The sequence below is a fragment of the Ursus maritimus genome, unplaced genomic scaffold, assembly GCF_017311325.1.
Source record: "Ursus maritimus isolate PB19 unplaced genomic scaffold, ASM1731132v1 scaffold_20, whole genome shotgun sequence".
NCBI classification, from domain to species: domain Eukaryota; kingdom Metazoa; phylum Chordata; class Mammalia; order Carnivora; family Ursidae; genus Ursus; species Ursus maritimus.
Window position 1 is genome coordinate 8628201 of NW_024424453.1, and position 23984 is coordinate 8652184.

At 35.1% G+C, this 23984-nt stretch overlaps 1 protein-coding gene across 1 annotated transcript in view; it reads right to left on the bottom strand.

The window, feature by feature from the left end:
- The window catches only part of LEKR1 (leucine, glutamate and lysine rich 1), a 169509-nt gene that overhangs the window by 90418 nt on the left and 55107 nt on the right, over positions 1-23984 (bottom strand). The window contains exons 4-5 of the mRNA XM_008706784.2: positions 10862-10981; positions 2439-2614 (exon numbers count right to left, since the gene is read on the bottom strand). Of these exons, the coding sequence (XP_008705006.1) occupies positions 2439-2614; positions 10862-10981 (296 nt within the window). The remainder of the gene's footprint in view (positions 1-2438; positions 2615-10861; positions 10982-23984) is intronic.

Below are 23984 nucleotides of genomic sequence, written 5' to 3' on the forward strand. Positions count from 1 at the left end.
AGAAACAAAAGAAAATAAAAACTACTTATGATCTTTCCACCCATAAAAAAAAGTTAGTTTATTTATTAGCTTTTTAGCTTTATCTTTTTGTATTTATTTTTTAGTGGTTGCTTTATGAATTACACATCCTTTTTAGTCTACATATAATATATATTGCATTGTATCACATAAAATACAAAAAGAACGCAACCATTTGGATCTATTTACTCCTTCTCTCCAACCTTTATGCTCTAGTTGTCATATGTTAAGTAGACATACTTTATAAAACCCACATATAATAATTCCTACTTTAAATAAGAAAATACAATTTGTTTTAAATTCAAAGGAAAAAAGTCTTTAATACTTACCCGTATTTATCACTTATGGTACTTTTTAATCCATCCTAAGGGCCCTGGGGTTCTGTTCATTTTTTTTTTCCCCAATGTTTATCTCTCTTCTTCAAAATGAATAATTTCGACTGATCTATCTTGAATCCACTGGATCTTTCTTCTATAATCACAATAATGCTATAGAAATCTATCCAGTAAATTTTTATTTCAGATATTGTATTTTTTCCATTCTTTTTTTTTTAAAGATTTTATTTATTTATTTATTTGACAGACAGAGAGACAGCCAGCAAGAGAGGGAACACAAGTAGGGGGAGTGGGAGAGGAAGAAGCAGGCTCCCAGTGGAGGAGCCTGATGTGGGGCTCGATCCCAGAATGCTGGGATCATGCCCTGAGCCAAAGGCAGATGCTTAACGACTGAGCCACCCAGGCTCTGTATTTTTTCCATTCTTGAATATCCAATTTTTAATAGTTTTCTGCTGAGATATTCTATCTTTTCATTCATTACTAGCTTATTTTCCTTTATGTCATTGAACATAGTTAACAGCTAATTTGAAGTCCTAGTTAGTTATTTCTATCATCTGGATCATCTCAGGGTTGGTCTCTGCTGACTATCTAATCTCTTGAGTACGGGCCTTGTCTTCTTCCCAGATCAAGAAATTTACAATTGTATCCTAAACATTGGGGATGTTATGTTATGGAAACCCTGAATTCGGTTATGTTCCTCTAAAGGGTAGTGACTTTGACATTGTTTTATTTTAACAAGAAGTTAACTTGGCTAAACTCAAACTGTAAAATATGTCTACCGTCAGGTAAGCAGCACTGAAAATATCAATTATTTTGGCCTTTGATGGGTTGTTTTAAGTCTTCCCTGTGCACATGTATTTCAGGACTAGGCCAAAGATTTAGAAAGAGCTTGTATGCCAACTCTGAGCTCTCCCTCTCTGATCATCTCTTTTCTGGAATATTCTTTCTCAGAGGCTGCCTTAATCTGTGTCCTCCAATCTTCAAGCCAAAAGACTAGATTTCTATCAGAGTTTTAGCTCCCCTACATGGAAAACTCTGTACCCTGCCCTCAATCTAATAGCCTTAAACAAACAAACAAACAAACAAACAAACAAACAAACATAAAAACAAAACCCCAGGGAATTCACCCAGTTCCATTCTCTACTTTGAATTTAAAAAATTAATAGCCTTTTTAAAAAAATTGTCAGTTTTAGGTTCATAAAAAAATTAAACAGAAAGTACAGAAAATTTCCATATAAACTCTGTCTCCACAAATGCATAGCCTCTCCCATCATCAAAATCCTGCACCAGAATGGGAAACATTTCTTATAATCAATGAACTCACACATCATAATCGACCCCAAATCCTTAGTTTATATTAGGATTCAGTCTTGGTGTTTACATTCTATGGGTTTTGACAACATATATAATGACATGTACATACCATTATAGTACCATATTTTCATTGCTCTAAGAATCTTCCATGCTCAACCTACTCATCCTTCCCTCCCACCCTGGCAAAAACAGATTTCTTTACTATATTCACAGTTTTACCCTTTTCAGAATTTCATTTAGTTGGAATCATACAGCATGTAGCCTTTTCAGATTGGCTTCTTTCACTTAGTAATATGCCTTCTATCAATATTTGACATTCCCTCTGTTATGTGCTTGGTTTCGGTCACTCTCCAGTGTTTTTAAGTAGTTATTTTGTCTAGAATTTATCAGTTATCTGAGGGAAGGCTGATGCAACATGAAATATTAAATCAGGAACAGCAGAAAAAGTTTTAAAATACAAATTGGCGCATTAATCGTAATAAACAGACTTCCGGTCACAGCTCAAGATAGATGGATGTATCATGGTTTATTTTAGATCAGCTTATAATTACTGAATTTCAGGGTTCAAAGAAGTCATAATGGTCAGCCAGTTTACCAACCAACAACAAATTTAAAAGTTGATCGTAAGTCCCATCACATAAAATGAAATTCTATGCCATTACTTATGATGTACCATATAGCAAAAAAAAAAAAAAGAAAGAAAGAAAGAAAGAAAGAAAGAAAGAAAGAAAGAAAGAAAGGATGATTACATTCTAAATATACACAACAAACCTGTCAAGGCTGTTTCACTTATGGATTTAATTTGTAGAAAAACTTCTCCTTTCAGTGAAGTCCAGTTTTGAAAATTATCATATACTTCATTTTTAATACTGGTTAGCTCCCTTTTAGTAAAAGTAAGTAATGAAAGAGTCTTATTCCAGAAATATTTGTACTCCACCAATCTTTGACTGTAAAATAGTTTAAAAAATTAGGAATTTTAAAAATAGCAAGCATAATAACAAATATTTCTTTGAAAAAATGGTTTTCTTTGAAAAATGGTTTGAGAATGACCATATAATCAACTGGCTAAAAGGAGACAATTTTGCTTTTTTGTTTTTTTTTTTTTAAAGATTTTATTTATTTATTCAACAGAGATAGAGACAGCCAGTGAGAGAGGGAACACAAGCAGGGGGAGTGGGAGAGGAAGAAGCAGGCTCACAGCGGAAGAGCCTGACGTGGGGCTCGATCCCACAATGCCGGGATCACGCCCTGAGCTGATGGCAGACGCTTAACTGCTGTGCCACCCAGGCGCCCCAAAAGGAGACAATTTTGAATGTAAAAGGAGGTGCTATTTGTATTTTGCAGAGATGATAGATATAAATTGGGAATATCCCAGGAAAACTGAGGTATATGGTCACCCCAACTCATTTCCATTATTTTAACTATAAAGAAAGACAGCTAACTTTTTCATACACATTAATTCAATTAATGTTTTAACTTCATTCAACAGTAAATACTTAGTGAAGAAAATCAGGTCAAAGTGACTTAATCACAAGCCAAAATGAGATCTCAGATTCTTAGACGGTATTCTTGCTATATACCATGGCTCTCCAGGCTGTATAAAACCTGGAGTAATAATAAAGAATACCTTTTAAAGTGATTGATCCAGTGCTTTTGTTTCAAGAAATGTCACAGTTCAAAGTAATCACAGATTTTTTGTAATCTCAGTGATTTTATTACTTTAGATGTCCTGGCTATAATTTATCTAATAATCAAAAAAGATTCAGGCATAGATCTGGGAGTTATCAGCAAAAAAATGATGACTGAAGCCATGGTGTAATTATTTGGTTAATAATTATCTTCCTGAATGGACTAAATCTATGATGCAGAGACTATATCTGTCTTATTCATCAGTTTCCCAAGCACCTAGCACAGTAGTTACCACATAGTACATGCTTAACAAGTACTGACGAATGAATGAATGAGTAAAAACAATGATCACCCAGTTGGAGAAATGAATAAGTGAGAAGTGCTGAGGATAAAACACTGGATAGCACTAATGTTTTGGGGACTAAAACAGAAAAGTATCCAACAAAAAAGACTATGGAGTAAAAGAGAAGAAATACCAAAAGAATAATATCTGAAATCCAGGAAATAGGAGAATTTAAGCAAAAAAGTAGTGGTCAGTGTTTAAGCCTTCAGATAAAGGCTGAACAGAGTGTACTGTATCTGGTATTAAGGAGGCCTCTGGTGATCTCAGAGAGAGGCATTAAGTAAGAAAGGATAGAGCAACAAAGCAGAAGTGACAAAACAGGTGATACCAGCCATCAAGAACCTTGATTTAAGTGGCAAGAAGAGAAAGAGGAAAATGCAGAGATTTGTTAAGATAGGAGACACCTGAGTGCACACAGCTGAGTAACAATACAAGTACAGTCAGAGGCTAAAAACACAGACAAGAGGTGCAATTTCTTGTGCAAAGTCCTAGAAAGGACAGAGGTAGAGTAGAGGCTGAAAGATTAGCCTTTGTCAGGAAAAAGGATGGTGTCATTCCATGTGGTAACTAAGGTCCACCTGAGTGATCAGAAGCCACAGGGGATGCCTCAATCAGCATACAGAGCTGTGAGTTAAGAAAGATGCTAATTTCAAAAAGCAGAGAAGGAGTCTGAATAGATCACTTAATCAAGGGGGCCAAAAGTGAGAATGGGAAGTCTGAATGTAGAGCCAGAAACTGGTAAGACAGGAAGATAAGAGCTATGAACTGAGTCAAGGTCAAGGGGCTAATGGTTTGGTGTAAGGCAGCTGCTGAGAGTAAGCCATGTGCATGGGAGTCAGGGCTTACAAGGATATTTAACAGAAAAAAGACTAGATGTAAATGCAGGTGCTTCTGTAGAAAGAAAGGCAGGAAACAGAAAATTCAAGCTTGTTAGCCAAGAGCAGATCCATATTCTGTGGGGCCTAAATCTTATATGATTAGTGGTGAGTGGGAGGAGAGCTTTCTTGAAAAAAACAATACAAAAATGATGTCTACTTGAGGCACCTGCGTGGCTCAGTCGGTTAAGTGACTGACCCTTGATTTAGGCTCAGGTCATATCAGGGTTGTGAGATTAAGCCCCACCTCTGGCCCCAAGTTAGGTGTGGAACCTACTTAAGATCCTCTCTCTCCCTCTCTACCCCCACTCTCTCTCTCTCGCTTTCTCTAAAAAGAAAAAATGATGTCTACAAAATTAGGTTACAAGTGTACAATTATCCATAGAATGAGAAAAATCATTACAAATAAAATTTTAATGTTGATGAACTAATGAATCATCGAGCCTTACATAGAAAACCGGGGATGTACTGTATGGTGACTAACATAATATAATAAAAAATCTTTATAAAAAAAAATTTTTAATGTTGATGAATTCCACCAATATGACAAAATACAGGAAAATGATATAACTTCCTAATAAGTAACAGTGCTATAATACCTTTTATTTTTTTAAAGATTTTTAAAAATTTATTTATTTTTAGAGAGCGAGCTTGTGCACCACGTGCGACTGGTGGGGAGGGGTGGGGGGAGAGGTTAAGAATCTAGAGCAGACTCCATACTGAGTACAGAGCCCAACTCAGGGCTTGATCCCATGACCCTGAGATCATGACCTGAGCTGAAACCAAGAGTCAGAGGCTTAACCAACTTGAGCAAACCAGGCTCCCTATTTGCAATTTTTGTCCACATGTTCTACAACCACTTGTTCATATGAGAACCATTTTATATAATACTTTATGTGGGGAGAATATAAAAATTATATAGCCTTTCATCTAGCATGGCCATTAGTTTTTTATTATTGGTAGTTTTAAAAGATTTTTTCAGCTTTATGGATCATTACTGATAACACTGTGTAAATATTATACATTGTCCAATTTGGAAAAAACTTATCAAATTTTTTTATATGATTATAAGATTAGGAACATTTCAAGTGTTTTTAAAAAATGAGTAGGCTTAAATTGTCTTTGGATGACCGGGTGCATTGTCAATGAGCAGTCATATTTTGAAAGGAATATTTTTTTCTGAGCAGTAAGCATCAACAATAGGCTTAAAATATTTAGTAAACCATATCATATACCTATTTGCTATCATCCAGGCTTTGTTGTTCCATTTCTAGAGTATAGGCAGAGTAGATTTAGCATAATTCTTAAGAGCTCTTGAATTTTCAAAATTATAAATGAGCACTGGCTTCAACTTAAAATCACCAGCTGCATTAGCCCCTAACAAGAGAGTCAGCCTTTCTCTGAAGCTTTAAAAACAGGCATTGACTTCTCCTCTCTAGCTAAGCAAGTCCTAGGTGGCATCTTTTCCCAATAGAAGACTGTTTGTCTAAATCGGAAATCTGCTTTTAGTGTGGCCGCCGCATCACTTTTCTCAGCTAGATCTTCAGCAAACTGGCCGTATAGCTTCTACTTCAGCACTTGTTGCTGCATCTTGCACTTTGATGTTATGGCGAGCGCTTCTTTTCTTAAATGTCATCAGCCAACCTCTGCTAGCTTCAAACTTTTCTTCAACAACTTCCTTACCTTTCTCAGCCTTCATAGAATTGAAGAGTTGGGGCCTTGCTCTGGATTAAGCTTTGGCTTAAGGGACTGTTGGGGCTGGTTTGATATTCTATCCAGACCACTAAAATTTTCTCCATATCAGTAAGAAGGCTGTTTGGCTTCCCTATCACTCATGTGTTCACTGGAATAACACTTTTAATTTCCTTCAAGAACTTTTTTTTTGCATCCACAACTTGGATAACTGGCACAAGAGGCCTAGCTTTTGGCGTATCTTGGCTTTTTGTTTGTTTCCTGACTTCAGGTTTTTATTTAAATTCTAGTTAATTAACATATATGATAAAATTGGTTTCAGATGTAGAATTTAGTGATTCATCACTTACATATAACACCCAGTGCTCATCACAATTAGTGTCTTCCTTAATACCCACCACCCATCTAGCCCATCCCCCACCCACCCCCCTCCATCAACACTCAGTTTGTTCTCTATAGTTAAGAGTCTCTTATGGTTTGCTTCCCACTCTCTCTCTTTTTTTCCCCTTCCCCTGTGTTCATCTGTTTTGTTTCTTAAATTCCACATATGACTGAAACCATATGGTATTTGTCTTTCTGTGACTGGCTTATTTCACTTAGCATAATACACTGTAGCTCCATCTACATCATTGCAAATGGCAAGATTTTATTCTTCTTGATGGTTGAGTAATATTCCATTATACACACACACTTTTTTTTTTTTTTTAAGATTTTATTTATTTATTTGACAGAGATAGAGACAGCCAGTGAGAGAGGGAACACAAGCAGGGGGAGTGGGAGAGGAAGAAGCAGGCTCATAGCGGAGGAGCCTGATGTGGGGCTCGATCCCATAACACAGGGATCATGCCCTGAGCCGAAGGCAGACGCTTAACCGCTGTGCCACCCAGGCGCCCCCACACACACTTTCTTTTTTCATTTATCAGTAGATGGAAATTTGGGCTCTTTCCATAATTTGACTATTGTTGGGCATATCTTGGCTTTTGACATGCCTTCCTCACTAAGCTTAACCATTTCTAGCTTTCCATTTAAAGTGAGAAATTTGCAATTTGCATAGGCCATAAAAAGACCTCAAATAGCCAAGTCAACATTAAGGAAGAAAAACAAAGCTGGAGATAATCACAAATCCAGATTTCAAGATATACTACTACAAAGCTGTAGAAATCAAAACAGTATGGTATTGGCACAAAAACAGATACATAGATAACTGCAACAGAACAGAAAGCCCAGAAATAAACCCACAACAGGGTATTATGCTAAGTGAAGTACATCAGACTAAGAAAGACAAATACCATATGATTTCATTTGCATGTGGAATTAAAAAAAAAAAACACAAATGAATAAACAAAAAGTAGAATCAGATCACATTGTCTGATTCCATATATCCAAAATGTCCAGAAAAATGCAAATCCATAGAAACACATTAGTGGTTGTCAGGATGGGTGGTAAGAACAGAGATTGAGTGCAAATGGCACGCGAATCTTAGGAGTGACTCAAATGTTCCAATACCAGATGTGGTAACGGTTGCACAACTTAGTAGGTCTTACTGTGCAAAAATCAATATATTGTGCTCTTAACATGAGTGAATTTTGTAGTAAGTAACTGATGTAACCCATGCAATGCTCCAGATTATCCACTTTAGAGTAACAGATTAAGATTTTTATCTTTAGAAGGGATCTTTAAAGTTCAAATATTACCTGGAAATGCTTAAAATATAGCCATTATCATTCAATAATTAAATAAATATTTCTGAGTCCCTACTATGTGCCAGATTCTGTTATTAAATAATGGAATGATTGACTTAACAAAAAAAAATGAGTGTCACTTAGCCTATCAGGTCACCAAATGTCAGTGGGGCAGGATATCAACAAAACTGTTTAAAATAAGATGTGATATGATAAACTATGAGATTGAGGCTACAAAAAAATAAATAAATAAAGCCAGATGACAGAGTCTAGATTTACAAATTAAAAAAGAAAGGGGGCACTTGGATGGCTCAGTCACTTAAGAGTCCAACTCTTGATTTTGGCTCAGGTCATGATCTCAGGGTTGTGAGATCGAGCCCCACATTGGGCTCCGTGCTGGATGTGGAGCATGCTAAGATTCTCTCTCTCCATCTCTTTCTCCCCCTCTTCCTTCCCACTCCTCATCTCTAAAAAAAAAAAAAAGTACTTTAAATTTCAAACAATTTATGAAAAATTTGCAATAGGAATCCTCTGAAAGTAAACACTGTCTAAAATATTTCAAATATGGATTGATTTGGAGCACTGGATTTATATACAGATTTGCATAAAGTGAAATATACTTATATGCCATACTATTTTTTGGTGTTCATTTTACAGGCCTTCTACACTTAATTTCCATTCTCAAAGGCATTTTATTCTGAATAGCAGATGTGCTGAGCCAATTGAGACAGACCACACCTACTCCTGATCACCTCCTTGCAAGAAACAGGTTGGAAATGATGTCAGGAAAAACAGACAATGAAGAACATTTTTCTGGAGGCTAGGTGATTAAGCCCAATTACAATTAAGTAAATGACAGAATAATTTTAAAAGAGCAATGCAACTCAAAGACATAGTTCATTGATCTACTGAAAGTTCCTTTTGGGACACCTGGGTGGCTCAGTCGGTTAAGCATCTGCCTTCAGCTCAGGTCATGATCCCAGGGTCCTGGAATCGAGTCCCTCATCAGGCTCCTTGCTCAGCAGGGGCCTGCTTCCCCATTTGCCTCCACTCCCCCTGCTTCTGCTCTTTCTCTCTCTCTCTGACAAATAAATAAAATCTTAAAAAAAGGGGGGGGGAGGAGTTCCTTTTGGGCTCCACAAATAAAATTATTATATCTGAGTACCTAAAGTTCATGCTGCTTTTCTTTGCCACATTTAGAGAGATGATAAGCTCCTTTTCTTCTGTATTCTAGTAGGTATTTTTAAGATAAACTACTTTAAAATCAGCTTTTAGTAATGCAACAAAATTGGTGACCCTATAAACTTTGATTTTATTTTCACCAGACTGTCTGTGCCTATCCATAATGTACCTACTAGTGAGGAATAAAACCAGTAATCATTTCTATTTGTATATCATAAACTTTTATTTGTACTGTTTAGTTAGATGGTTACTTCCAAAATTGTTTTTTAGTAAGTGCTATGTTTTTATATAAGTCAGACCCCAGACTCCCAATTTGTATCTTTTAGCTAAAAATAAACAAAAGTCACATATCTATTGAAATTTTTTTTTAAAAACTTGGCAGTTAAAAGTATAACTCAAAATGATAAAATGAGAATACAATAAAAATAACAAACATGCCTCAGTTTTTTCAAGAATTTAAAATGTTACAAATCACATGTAAAATGTGAATAATGAACATTTTGCCAGTCTTAATATTTTGAAGCAGCATTAATTATTTAATCTAATCCTGGTCTAAACTTTAAAATTCAGTCAATCCTACCACCCACAAGGGCATTAGTGGATAAAATAAATGGGACTTCCTTAGCAGACCTGAGCCAGAGCTATGGGAAGAGCTGAGTTGAAGCACTGGTTGGCCTGACTAAAGTGGAGAACCGGAATCACCTGCTGGTTCAATACCAGATTTCTAGGACAGAGCAGAGAAGATTCCTGATGACAAAAATGATCATCTGTTTTATGAGTAGGCTCATTGATTCAAAAATTATTTATTGAGCGTCATTATGTGCAAGGCACTTAAGAAAGGTAATTGACCAGCAGATGATCACCAGATAGTATATTAAAAAATTATTAGCCCAGGTAATTTTTTTAATGGAACAATGTTTCTGGTAACAACTAGTAGATTGAAAAAGTATGTTTTTTTAGTAACCCAGAACCTGTGTCTATTTATAATGTTCATTTAATTTTTTCCCTTTTCTAAGAGCTAAGTTACTCAATTTTGAAAAGAATCTGATATTCTCAATATATTCAATTCCAATTTTATAAAAGAAAATGAACTTCCTAATTTATTTATAACATTGTGTTTTGCCTTCAGGTATTATAAACCCTCCAAAAATTATATAAAAGCAGAATTAACATCATTTATGTTGAAGATTTTGAAATTTACGTGGTCTATTAACTATCATTTAGAAAGTTACCCTGGTCTAGGGGTGCCTGGGTGGCTCAGTTGATTAAGCATCCAACACCTGGTTTCGGTTCAGGTCATCATCGCTGGGTCCTGAGATGAGCCCCCACCTGGGCTCCACACTCGGCAGGCAGTCTGCTTGAAGATTCTCTCCCTCTGCTTCTCCCCCACTCATGCACACATGAGCACTTTTTCCCTCTCTCTCAAATAAATAAGTAAATTTAAAAAAATTTATCCCATTCTTCTATTACTTTTTGTATCACTGGACTATCAGGCAGGGAATTGAATACACCAAAAAATACTGGTAAAAAAAAATAATAAATTAGTGACTGTGCTTTCATTCTAAATGTTACTGCACAAAAAAAGCAAGGTGTTTGCCTGATTTAAATGTACTGCTAAAACTATTCAGTTGAGATAATGGTAAAAAAAAAAAACCAAGTGAAGTTGTTTCCTTTTTTTTCAACCACACTGAATATAGAAACTATGTTACTAAAATCTGTTTGAATGTTTACATAGTATTAAATATTCTTTTTCAATCCTTATCATTTTCAATTCTTTAAAGATAATCTTACCTGAATACTTGTGATGGTCTCTGCTTAATTTTTAATTCATGTTGCAAATGACTCAATTCTTTCTGTACTCTCTGAAATTCATTTTGTTGACTTTTTAACTGCATGCTTACATCTCGAATTCTAAAAATATAAACAAACAACATCCATTACAAGCTTAAAAATTTCATTCTTAGAATTTTATTGAATTAAAATTTAAATGCATTTTTAATAAAAATAAATGTTAAAAAACTATGCATCTTTATATACGCTAAATGAATGTACAGAAAAAGTATGGAGAGACACATATTAAACACCATTATCCCTAGGGAGGAGAGTGGAACTGATGGGAAGGGGAAAGGCAAAGAACATGGAAGGGAGGCAAAACTTTTACTCTATATCTTCTGTATTGTTCAAATTTTTTACAATAAACATGTATTTTCATTTGCATTACTAATTAAAATGTAACTAAACAAATATCAATGTAATTTTTATTAAAGTAATACATGTATACAATTCCAAATGTCAAATATTACTAAAAGAGCTAAAGAAAATACAGTAATCATTTGCCTTTACCTCAATTCCCACTGCCTAACACAACTTTCAACTTTTTTTCCCTTATTCCTCCAGTATTTACTTCTTTTTTTTTTCTTTAAATTTATTTGAGAGAATGAGTGTGAGAGAGAGAGAGACAGCACATGAGCAGGGGGAGGGGCAGAGGAAGAAGGAGAAGCAGAGAAGGAGACTCCCCACTGAGCAGGGAGCAGGATGTGGGACTCGATCCCAGTACCCCAGATGAGATCGGGCGCGTTCAGGGTGGTATGGCCGTAGACTCGATCCCAGGACCCCAGGATCATGACTCAAGCAGAAGACAGATGCTTAACCAACTAAGCCACCCAGGGGCCCCCTAGTATTTACTTTTATATTACTAAATAACATGCTTATATTGTTATTCCTTAATATTTCAGTTTAGATATTACCTAGTAATTTACAAATCAGTTAAGATCTGATTCTGCTCCTATGAGACCTAAATATGATAGCTCAAATTACAAGAGTATATTACATCGCATAAAACAAATGTATTATTAGGCAATCCAATGCTGATAATAATAGCTTTATAGAGTCATCAAGCCCCAGGATCCTTCCAACTCTCTGGTCTACCATATTTGGTGTGTGTTATTTTCATTGACCATGATAGTGGCAGAAACCCCAACAATTCTTTTCCCATTCCAGACCAGCAGCAAGAGGAGAATAACGCTCACTCTGTTTTAAGGAAACTTCTTGGAAGTACCAGCAGCTGCTTCTGCTGAACTAGACATTAGACACATGGCCATACCTATTCCAAGTAAAGCAGATATAGCCACAGTTCTATTACTAAGAAAGAAGGAAGAATGATGTTAGGGTAGGTAGCTAGCAGCTTCTATCCTAATCCTAATAAGAATGACCCTCCTACACATACCTATACTTTTATACACACATACAAACACACCGCCTTCCCCATCTCACCCACCCAGTTTAGTTAAATCAACCTTTTAATTTAGTATTTACATTATTCTTCACTAGTGAGCCACGTGTTATGATATGATCACATTTCTTTTCCTGTACAACTTTTTGTTGTCCCTGAATTAAAAAACCATCTCCTTTTCTTCTTAGTTTTCTCTGTACCTATTACTGACACATCTTCCAAATCTGACAGAGGTGTAATTCTTCTTTCTCAACACCTTCAGACACAGCAGAAAACTCTTCCATATGATTTATTTTCCAGGAAACATTCTTCCCAGAGCTCTCTATTCCCCTGCTCCAGTCTGGGTATTCTCTCAATTGACTATACAACTATCATCCTGGGACTTCCCTTTCTTGTCATTTCAGGAACTGTCCTCAGCTCTCTCTCTCTTTTTTTTTTTTTTTAATATTTTTTTATTACATTATGTTAGTCACCATATAGTACACCCCTAGTTTTTGATGTAAAGTTCCATGATTCATTACTTGCGTATAACACCCAGCGCACCATGCAATACGTGCCCTCTTTAATACCTATCACCAGCCTATCCCATTCCCCCGCCCCCCTGCCCTCTGACGCCCTCTGTTTGTTTCCCAGAGTCCATTTCATGTCAAGTCCTCTATATCCTTGCTCTAAAGGCTTCCTCCTCTATGGTATGCTCCTTTCGGTAGAAAAATTCCTCCAGGAGCGTTTTGTGCATGAGAGGTAATTTTGAGAATGTGACTATCTGAAAATGTCTTTACTATATCTCAGACTGGACAGTTTAGCTGAATATAGAATCACAGATGAGAAAAATATTTTTTATGCACAAATTAGGTCACTGTCTGTCCTCTATTTCCTAATTTCCAGTGCTGTTTCTGCAAAGTCCAGTGGCATTCTAATTCTTACTTTGTATGATACATGGTAGGTTCTCCCCACTCTGCCCAAGCCCTGGTTCCGAAGCTTAAAATTTTTTCTTTTCACTTAGTATTCTTAAATTTCATCACAATATATTATTGTCAGTCTTTTGTCATTCTCTGTGCTGGGCACTTCATGAGTATTTGTTTTGGAAACGGATGTTTAGTTTCAGGAACTTTACCCTAGGGAGAATGATTCCTTCCCCTTCATTTTCTGTTTCCTTTCTGGAACATCCTTCTATTTGGATGTGGAACCATCTGGAGAAATCTAATTTTCTTAAATTTTTTTGCCATCTTACTACTTTGGACATTTTGTTTTAGTTTCATTATCTTCCATTCTGCCTATGAAATTTTTAATTCTGCTATCATATTTTAATTATCAGGAATTCTTTCTTATTCTTCAAAAGGTTCCTTTTTTTTATTACCCCTTGTTCTCATTTCATAGATACAATTTCTTCTCTTATTCTTTTGATGATAATTTTTATATCAATTACACTGTGTTTTAGTTTTCTTCAGCTTACTGCATTGCTTCTGTTTCCTCTGGGTTTTTCAATTTTTTCTTTGCTTTGTTTTTTCTCTTTCACATTTGAAGCCTCCCTTACAGTCTGGAGATCCTTTGTTGTCTATTCATATTTACAAATGAAGACAATTGGTCCAGTTTCTGCAAGTCAATAATGACGAAGGGAGGAAAGGGGGGAGGGTGGCTTTTCTAAATAAAAGAGAAGCAACAAAAGTGACATGTGGACCTTGTATAGAACCAGATTCAAACAAATGAACAATTATTTTAAATATTAAGGAAATTTGATTATGAACTGGGAATTAGAAAATACAGAGGAACTATTGCTAATTTGGGGATAATGATACTGTTGTTATATGAGAAAATGGCACATCTCTCTGAAGTAAATAGGGATGAAAATAGCATGCAGTCTTGGATTTTCCTTAAGTTACTTTAGCAAAAAAACAAAAAAAAAAGGGACATATAAAACACATATGACAAAAATCATGGTAATTTTTGAATCTGCATATTTATTATACTATTTTCTCTTTAAAAAAACCTAACAAATGAGGCACTGAAATGCATTAAGCTTCTGTAGTGTGCAGTGGAATTGCTAAATGATGGGCTTCAACTGTGGGGAGATCATGTGGGGAATCAGCTATTTTGATAATACTTATGCCATCTGCCAGAGTCAGGACAAGGTAAATAAAAGCCTTTTGGGAGGAAGAGTGGGAGAGAGGTTCTGAAAGTCTAAATGCACTTTTAAAATATTTTTAATAAATTCTCCTATTTTCAGCCTCACTTTGTACCCTGACAAGTATTTCTTTTGGCATACTAAGAGAAAACAAATCAGCCAAATGTTGTTTTCAGGAGTTACATCTTAAAAAAAAAAAAAAAAAAAAAATTAACAAATGTAGAAAATAAAAGGTTAGAAAAATATATACCAGATAGATGCTTTAAAAATGATAAAAGATACATATTAATATTAATAACTAGCAATAAATAGAACTCTTTAGTTTTGATAAAAATCCCAAACTACAAGAAAAATAATAATCATGAACTTTTACATACCCAAAACATGACTTCAAAACATAAAGAAGTATCTGTTCAAAATCAAATTGAGAACAAATTTTTAATCATAATGGGAGGTATTAACACATTTCTCACAGAAATGGAATGGCTTCAATGATATGAAAAATAGTAAAGATATTCAAGATTTGAATAACAGAATTAACAAACTTGATGTATGGATATAATTGGATATAATAATCATTCTTTCAAACACATGATATAATCATAAAAGCTGACCACGTAACCAGCCACAATTAAAATTTTAATATGTTCTTAAAAAGAAAAAAATCATATATGCACATTCATTGCTTACAGTAAAATTACATGAAACATTTACAACAAAAAGCCAATTTAAAAATCTACATACATGGAAACTTAAACATACATGTAACAAACACTGGGCCAAAGAGGAAACAAAAATGAAAATTATAAACTATTTAGAAATAAATAATGGAAACATTATATATCAAAGTACTCAGAGAAAAACTTATAGTCTTAAATGCATTTATTTTAAAAACAACAACAACAATGAATGGGTATTCTGAATGTCATGATCCAAGAGAAACGTATAAATGACAAAAAACAATCAATGCTCAGAAGCAAGCTACCCCAGTAGCAATGAGCACACCCAATTCTGACATCTTGATTTCTAAATACCATTTTCCAATAAAAAAAACCAAGGCATCTTAGAGAACTGGTTGATTCCAGAATTAGTTGGGGCAGGGAAAATCTAAGGCAAGCCTAGAACATTTTGTGGTGCCAGAAAGTAAGGAAGAGCTCAAGAAAGACAGGGCACAGATGCCACCTGAGAACTCCTAATAGCCAAAACTGGAACAGTTTAGAAACAAAATAAATAACTATAGTATTTGAGTATAACCCACAAAATAAAAGTGAATTATTCCACACTGATATTAATAAGTGGAAGAGAAAGAAGAGCCCTTCCCTCACAAAGAAATTACAATTAATAAGTATAGAATGAATAAGGGAAGTATTTACTCCAAGATATGTATTAATTGCAAAGGGAAAAATAATAATTTTACAGTGGAGGAACCTGGCAAACACCACCTTAGCCAAGTGATCAAGGTTAACATCACCTGTAAGCAGACATATTGACAGCAGATACACTCTACCATGATACGCACTGAGAAGGGCACATCACTTCTGTGGTATTCTTGCCAAAAAGGAATAATCTCAATATAATTATGAGTAAATATCAGACAAACCCAAATTGAGGGATATTCTACAAAATAACTGAAAAGTACTGTTGAAAAGCCGTGGGTCATGAAAGGCAAAGATTAAGGAACTGTCACAGACCAAAGAAGGCTAAGATAGTATGAGCTCGAAATGCAGTGAGTGATTCCAGATTGAATCCTGGACTGGAGAAAAAGATGTTAGTGGCAAAACTGATACAATCAAATAAAGTCTGTAGGTTAGTTAATAGTATTGTACCAATGTTAATTTCTTAGTTTTTATAGTTGTACAATAGTTGTGTAAGGTATTAACATTAGGGGAAGCTAGGCATATGGAAACTCTCTGTACTATTTTTGCAATCTTCTACAAATCAAAATTGTTTCAAAACAAAAAGTTAAAAAAAATCACATGTACATATGCAATGAATAATTTGTGCATGTCAAACATCTGTAGTATAAATTGTATAAAAAGGGTGTATTTTAAATTTTGGAGATTATACAATATTTTTAATAGCAAAATAAAAGGAAACAACTTTCATGGTCAATACTAGAGGAACACTAAATAACCTATATTCCTATGTAATACTATATAAAAAAGAAAAAAGAATAAAGTAGATCTCTGTGTCCTGGCATGGACAGAATACCAAGACCAATTATAGAGGAAAAAGAACAGCTATAATTTACAGATCAATAAAAGCTTTCAAATACTTCTAGTGGGAATGTAAATTAACACAAATACTTTGAATACATAGTCGGATCTATAAACCTGGCCATATGTATAATCCATGATCCAGAATTTCCACACCTAGTACATACCCAACAGAAATGTGCTCCTCTATTCACCAAAGACATGCACATGAATGCTCACGGCACAAGTGATTATAATAGCCCTGAATCAAAAACAGTCCAAATGCCCATCCACAGCAGAGCAGATAAGTCCACTGTGGTATATTCATACCATAGAAAACTGAACAGCAAAGGAATGAACAGCAGCTACCCAATACAACATAGATGCATCTCACAAACATAATGTTAAGTGAAGGAAAGCAGATAAAAGAAGGTACACTATATAATTCTATTTACATAAAGTTTTTAAAAAGGTAAAATTGATCTATGGTGTTATAAATCTAGATAGTAAATTCCTTTGGGTGGGTGACAGTTAAAGAGGCAAAGAAAGCTTCTGGAAGGATGTTATGTTCTGTTTCATGATCTGGGTACTGATTACAAGGGAGATTCACTTTGTGAAATTTAATTTAGCTATACATGTACATTTATGCATTTGTCTCTATATTGTACTTCAATAAAAATTTATAAGAATAAAATAGAATTTAAATAAACACCTAGGTAGCTTATTATGTGTGTATAAACAATGAAGATTGGTAAACGTGGAAAAATCCAGAAATACTAGAAGAAAATTTAAGCTAATATCCTGCTGGATTAAATGACATTTGTATTAAACATTACTTAATTAAAGCCCACTCCAACACTAAGATTTACCCAGAAAAGAATTCTAAGCTTGTATTTTTACAAAATATTTTCCTTTTTATAATTAAAAAAAATTCACATTAAAACACTTTCCAAGTTTACTTCTTTTAATATGTTCCCCAAATGAACGTTACATATAAATAGCATCTCAGGCCCTCTAACAATACTCCCTGAGAAGTTAGGCCACGTTACTTCACTCTGTTCTGGCTATGTAAGCTAACTTCAGTTCTTTAGAATTACACTGATATGGTTTAAAATGCCATACCTGGAAAGGCACTCATGTTTGCTTTACTGTATATATCAACTTTATAAAATAAACAATTCACATAATATTATAATAAAGTATGTACTGGGCAAGCACACATTTTTCTTAACAGCCATAATTCTGCACTAAAGTTGAATACTATGTTGATGTGAGGACACGTTGTTTTCTAGTGAGAGGGTGTTCCTGAAAATAGGAGGGACTAACAGCATGTTCTAGCGTAGACAGTCCTGTGCTGGAAGTTAGATGACTAGTATTATAAACCTCTTGCCAATGCACCCAAGAGAACAACACATTTATTACCCTTATCTATTTCCCAGCTTTTCCCTTAGCTAACTTGACTAAAATGAGTTGTGTGAGAATCACAGAGTTGTAAAACAAATTTGGGAAAAATATTATAGTCTCTTAATTATTTCCATTTGGATCATCTATTAATATCACTCATAATGAAAATATTCTAAAGGAAAATATTTTAAAAACACCCTTTTAACTTCCCTCCACTCTGTAATCAAACACTTTAGAAAACACAAGAAAGCTAATCACATCACCGGGGATTTTACCACCTGTAACCTATATTCTTTTATGTCAAATTCCTGGATCTAAGGATTCCTTTATTTTTAGTCTTTCCCTCAAACTGGTTTTGCAGCAATTTAAGATGACAGGTGGAAGCTAGGGGTCTAAAGAAACGAGGTGGGGGGTTTTCAGGATTATATCCCACCAAGATCTGACAGGCAAAGGCATCCAATTATCAAAGGAAAAATTAGGACTACAACAAAGAAATCAATCAAAACAAGATAGTACTTCAAGAGTTCTTGGGAAATGGATTTCAGAAATGGACATGCAACTAACTGCCAATTACAAAAAGTGGCTTCTGTAACTGCTCCTCTGGAATTAACCACGGCCTAATGCATCCAGAAAATTAAACTGCCTTCCAAGAAAGTAGGAAATATGGGGTGGGGAGCCCAAGTATATAGGTAGATAATCATTTGGATTCAATTAAACCATAAAGAATTCTTATTTTGCAGAGAAAAGTCACTAAGCACTTTGTGAAATTTTGGAGACAGAAACCAAACTTCTTTACCTATTATCAGGAGTGTGGCAACTTCAAAAATGTCAATTGGAGAATGCCCGGGCCCAAAAATGTCACTAACATCCAAGTATATAGAACAGTAGCAATATTTAAAACAAAATTATTTATGGGGCACCTGGGTGGCTCAGCTGGTTGAGTGTCCGACTCTTGATTTCAGGCCACGATCTCAGGATCATGATCTCAGCATCGTGGGATCAAGCCTGAATTGGGCTCCACACTCAGCACGGAGTCCGTTGAAGATTCTTTCCCACTCCCTCTCCTCCCCCGCCCACCTTGAGTTCACTTGTGCTCCCTCTCTCTCAAATAAATAATTTTTTTTAAATAAAATTATTTGTGAATGCAAGCACATAATTTCCTTTTGAGTGATATCCTATTACTTGTACTTATAGAATTACTGTAATACCTATTTATATCATCCTACAAAAGTTCTGGCTTAGTTACTAAAACATACCTTTTTTTGAGGTAGCTAATTTTATCCCAGTCATTATTGTATACATTATCAAGGTACTTTCAGTATATTGATAACAAACGTACTCCTTAATAGTTTGGCTCCTTCTAAATGGTGATTGCCCTATTGAGGGAAGGATGAGGAATATTTACCTTTGCTAAAAGTTAGAGGTCTCAAAAGCCTAACAATAATAAGCTGTTGTCTTGACTTTGATATCACACATTCATATTCATTCCCTCCCCCTCCTCTTCCCTGTGTCTCTCTCCACCCTCTCCCAACAATGGGAGAGAATGGCACTTTGCATTGCACTGAATCAACACTGCTTTTTAAATCAATTTCATGTAATTAATCTCATTTGAGCTTTACTCAAGTCTTTGATTTCTCCCTTGGTCTCTTTATTTTTTATTTTTTTAAATGGATAATACCATAACCTCCCAAAATTGAAGCAGAAAGAAATAGAAAATTTGAACAGGATACCAGCAATGAAATGGAATCAATAATCAAAAAAACTCCCCTGGCCTCTTTAATATGCAGAGTCTATTAAATAGATCTTCCTCTGACTAAGTATGATACTCAAGCTGTACTAGTATAAAGCAGAAGTTAAAAATCTTAACCCTGACTTAATAAAAAAACAAACACATAATTCTGTATGGTAGGGTTGATGTATATTTTCACAAAATGGGGGTGAAATGTTTTACTGTATTTTCCTTGATGGTAAGGGGGATAGAAGACAATTTGGAGAAAAATGGAAATTTCCATCATTTTAAAATGCTCTTAATAAAATCACATTGTTTATGTAAAAAACTTTAAAATACCATTACCACCATTTTAAGGTACTCTCAAAAATCTTTAAAAAAAATCTTGGGGCGCCTGGGTGGCTCAGTCCTTAAGTGTCTGCCTTCGGCTCAGGTCATGATCCCAGCATTCTGGGATCCAGCCCCGCATTGGGTTCCCTGCACAGCAGGAAGGCTGCTTCTCCCTCTCCCACTCGCCCTGCTTGTGTTCCCTCTCTCGCTGCCTCTCTGTCAAATAAATAAATAAAATCTTAAAAAAAAAAAAAAAGTATTGGGGTGGTCATGTCCTTTGTTAAGGTTATTCCTTCATAGGCCCTTCCAAGGTTTAATTTTTTTTCCTTGAAATCTGTGATCCATTAAACACTTTTTGCCCAAGCTGGTTCAAGCTAGATTTTAGCTAATTACAATCAAGAGTTTTAATAGTGTATGGCTCAGGATCTATCATACAGCAAACTAAAAATTAACTTCTAAGGTTGGATTGAAGATTGAATGCTTTCTAGTAATCCTTAAACATGGAAAACATTTAGCGAAATAAGCTCATGACAATAAATAGGCAACTTGGAGAAAAGCAATATTCTGAGTAAAAAAACTGAAAAAAAAATGTACACCACTAAAATTCAGAGAAATGGAACTTGAAGCATTCATAATCGTTAATTAGAACAATTATGTTACATATTTACATATAATATATGTAGTATATGTATTTAAATTTCTACATGTATAAATCCCTCATTGTAGGGTTTCTGTCCCTTACAGCAGAACCCACTTTAACCAATACACTTTGTGCTGTCTAGGACTTGGGACTTCTCCATGGGGTTTGGTTTCCCTTCAGAGTTACTAAGGGAAAGTGAGTACAGTTCTTTTATATCTTCAAACTAACTTGAGGATTCTATCATGCACTCTCCTTTTCTGGGACACTAACCAGTGTCTAACCTCTCTCTTCTCTACTGACTTTTTTCTCACTTCCTCAATTCACAGGGTCTTTATCTCTCCTAGTACAGGGAAAAAAAATTATTCTCTTACATTCATCCAGATCTATGATTTTTGCCATAAACTGCCTGCCCTCAGTTCCTTAGGGCTTTGACTTTTCTTTTTAGTGAAGTACAATTAACATGCAATGTTATATTAGTTTCAGTATACAACATATTGATTCAACAATCCTATATTTAACTCAGTGCTCACCACTATAAGCATAGTCACCATCTGTCACCTTAGAACATTATTACAATATTATTGACTATATTCCCTATGCTGTACTTTTCATCTCTGTGATATATTTATTTTTTAACTGGAAGTTTGTAACTCTAAATCCTCTTTATCTATTTCACCCATCACCCTACCCACCTCCCCTCTGGCAAGCACATTTGTTCTCTGTATTTAAGTCTGTTTTTTGTTTGTTTCTTTGCTCATTTGTTTTGTTTTTTAGATTCCACATACAAGGAAAATCATATGGTTCTTGTTTTTCTCTATGTGACTTCACTTAGCATAACACCCTCTAGGTCCATCCATGTTGTCATAAATGGCAAGATCTTTCTTTTTATGGCTGCATAATAGTCCACTACACACACACACACACACACACACACACACACACACCCCACATCTTTTTCCATTTGTCTATTCAGTGGACACCTGGGTTGCTCCCACATCTTGGCTACTGTAAATAATATTGCAAACAATAATATTTTAATCTAATAAATTAATAGAGATTTACAAAAATGAGTATACCAACACAGTGTAATAGCCCATTTACTAATGCGCCCCAAAACATCATTAGTTTACATTAGTTGTTTTAAACATTAGTCTATACATCTGTTCTTCTTTGAAAAGGTTCAAGAGAGTTATACGTGAGCTTCTAGAAATAATGCATAGAACTGTAAGATACTCAAAGAATCATTAAAATTTGAGGCTTCCTTTCTTCCCGTTTTTAGGTTTGAAGCAATAGTCAATCTGCCTCAATCAAGGAAAAGAGAATATGTAACAGCTTCAGGTCACTATTTTTAATCTTCTGATAAAGCTGCAATTACACTAGGGAAGAAAAACAAAAATAGAAGTCATCCACTCAAAAATATGTATGACATGCCCAGTATGTACATGATAGCACACAGGCACCATTAAAGATTAGGAAATAAAGTCATGGTATTTGTCTTTCTGTGACTTAGGGTTAGATGTGGGAGAGGATAAACATGAAGAGTTACATTACGGCAGGATAAAGATGGTAAAGGAAGAAGGCAGATGAGAGGAGGCGGAGAGGCAAGGAACCAGCTGCTCTTTGTGTGTCCTTGAAAGTATGAAGAACTTTCTGATTAGAGACTGCACCGTGAATGCTGTTGAAAACAGGCAAGGAAGAAGGGGAGAAGAACAGAGGGAAGAGGTTGCCCAGGCGTAATGGAGGGAAGAAAAGAAAATTTGTTAGAAAGACTTTTATTTTCTTCTCAAAATGTTTAATAGAGGAAAGAGCTGTGAGTTATTATGGTTACTTCCAAATGAAAGATCATTCAAAGATTTTCATTAATACTACAGTGACATTTAAAAATGCCCAAAGAATCTTTTTGACAAGATATAACATGCACTTCATTTTACTATTCAAAGAGGATAAGGAAAAGAAATGCAGTAGTATTTGTTTAAAATTCAACTTGGCCTGCCATATTCTGAGAAAATAAAATTATGAAATATTCTCCAACTATAAATTTTAAATGACATAAGATAATAGCCAAATATTCTTGTAGTTAACAAACCTATTTTATTTTCGGCCTGTTTTTCTGCTATCAGTGTTTCACTAAATATTTTCTAACTCAAATCCTGAAGCTTTAACACTGAAAGTTTTCTAATTTCAATGCCATTAGGAAATGTAATGTGACTTTGTAGATCATCAAATAATGGCACCGTGGTCTCAAATTAATTAATTATTTTTTTAAGATTTATTTATTTATTTATTTATTTATTTATTTGACAGAGAGAGAGACAGCCAGCGAGAGAGGGAACACAAGCAGGGGGAGTGGGAGAGGAAGAAGCAGGCTCATAGCGGAGGAGCCTGATGTGGGGCTCGATCCCGGAATGCCAGGATCACGCCCTGAGCCGAAGGCAGACGCTTAACGACTGCGCCACCCAGGTGCCCCTCAAATTAATTTAAAGCAGACATTTATCAGGAGGACAAAAAACACCTCAATTATAGGGTTGGGTAAGAATCGTTATACAGTTTGTTAGAGGGTTCAGAACCCAGAGCTGAGCTGGTATGAAGACTTGCCTGGATTCTGTTGTGTGCAGTCTTACAGTTGCCCAATTTTGAAGTTGCAAACCAGTCCCTGAACATGCTTTGTTTGACCTGACTTCTCATGAGCACCCCCATTTCAAATTTCAGAGATTTTACATAAAGATGCAGATTCCCTACCTTTCTTTAAAAATCAAGTAATTCAGAAACAATGGGCCCACATTCCCCCCCAAAACAATCTCCTGGACCAGCTGCCTCCTTAATGAGCACACATTTTCCGGTTTACTGTAGTTCACACCCAGCCTGTTTCACTCACTTATTTGAGATATCTGCATTTCAGCTGGCCATTCTAAATTCTAATTCCAAAAATTCACTAGCAGGATTTTAGATGTTTTTATAACGCATTTTAAAATCCATCTGAATGAGCCTTTGGTTACCTCAAATATTTTTTCTTTGAAAATTACATAAGGTGGTTGCCTGCCATTCACTTGAGGAATTCTTTAGATTAAATGAATTATATTTTTTATTTTGCATAATAAAAATAAGTATATTAGACACAGAGAGACAGAGGCAGAGAGAGAAACAGAGATAGAGAAATAGAACGATCAAACCACAGAGAAAAATCAGAATTTATACTGACAACTACCAAGATACTAAATCTTTTAAAATTATTTTTTAATTTAAATTCAATTAATTAACATAT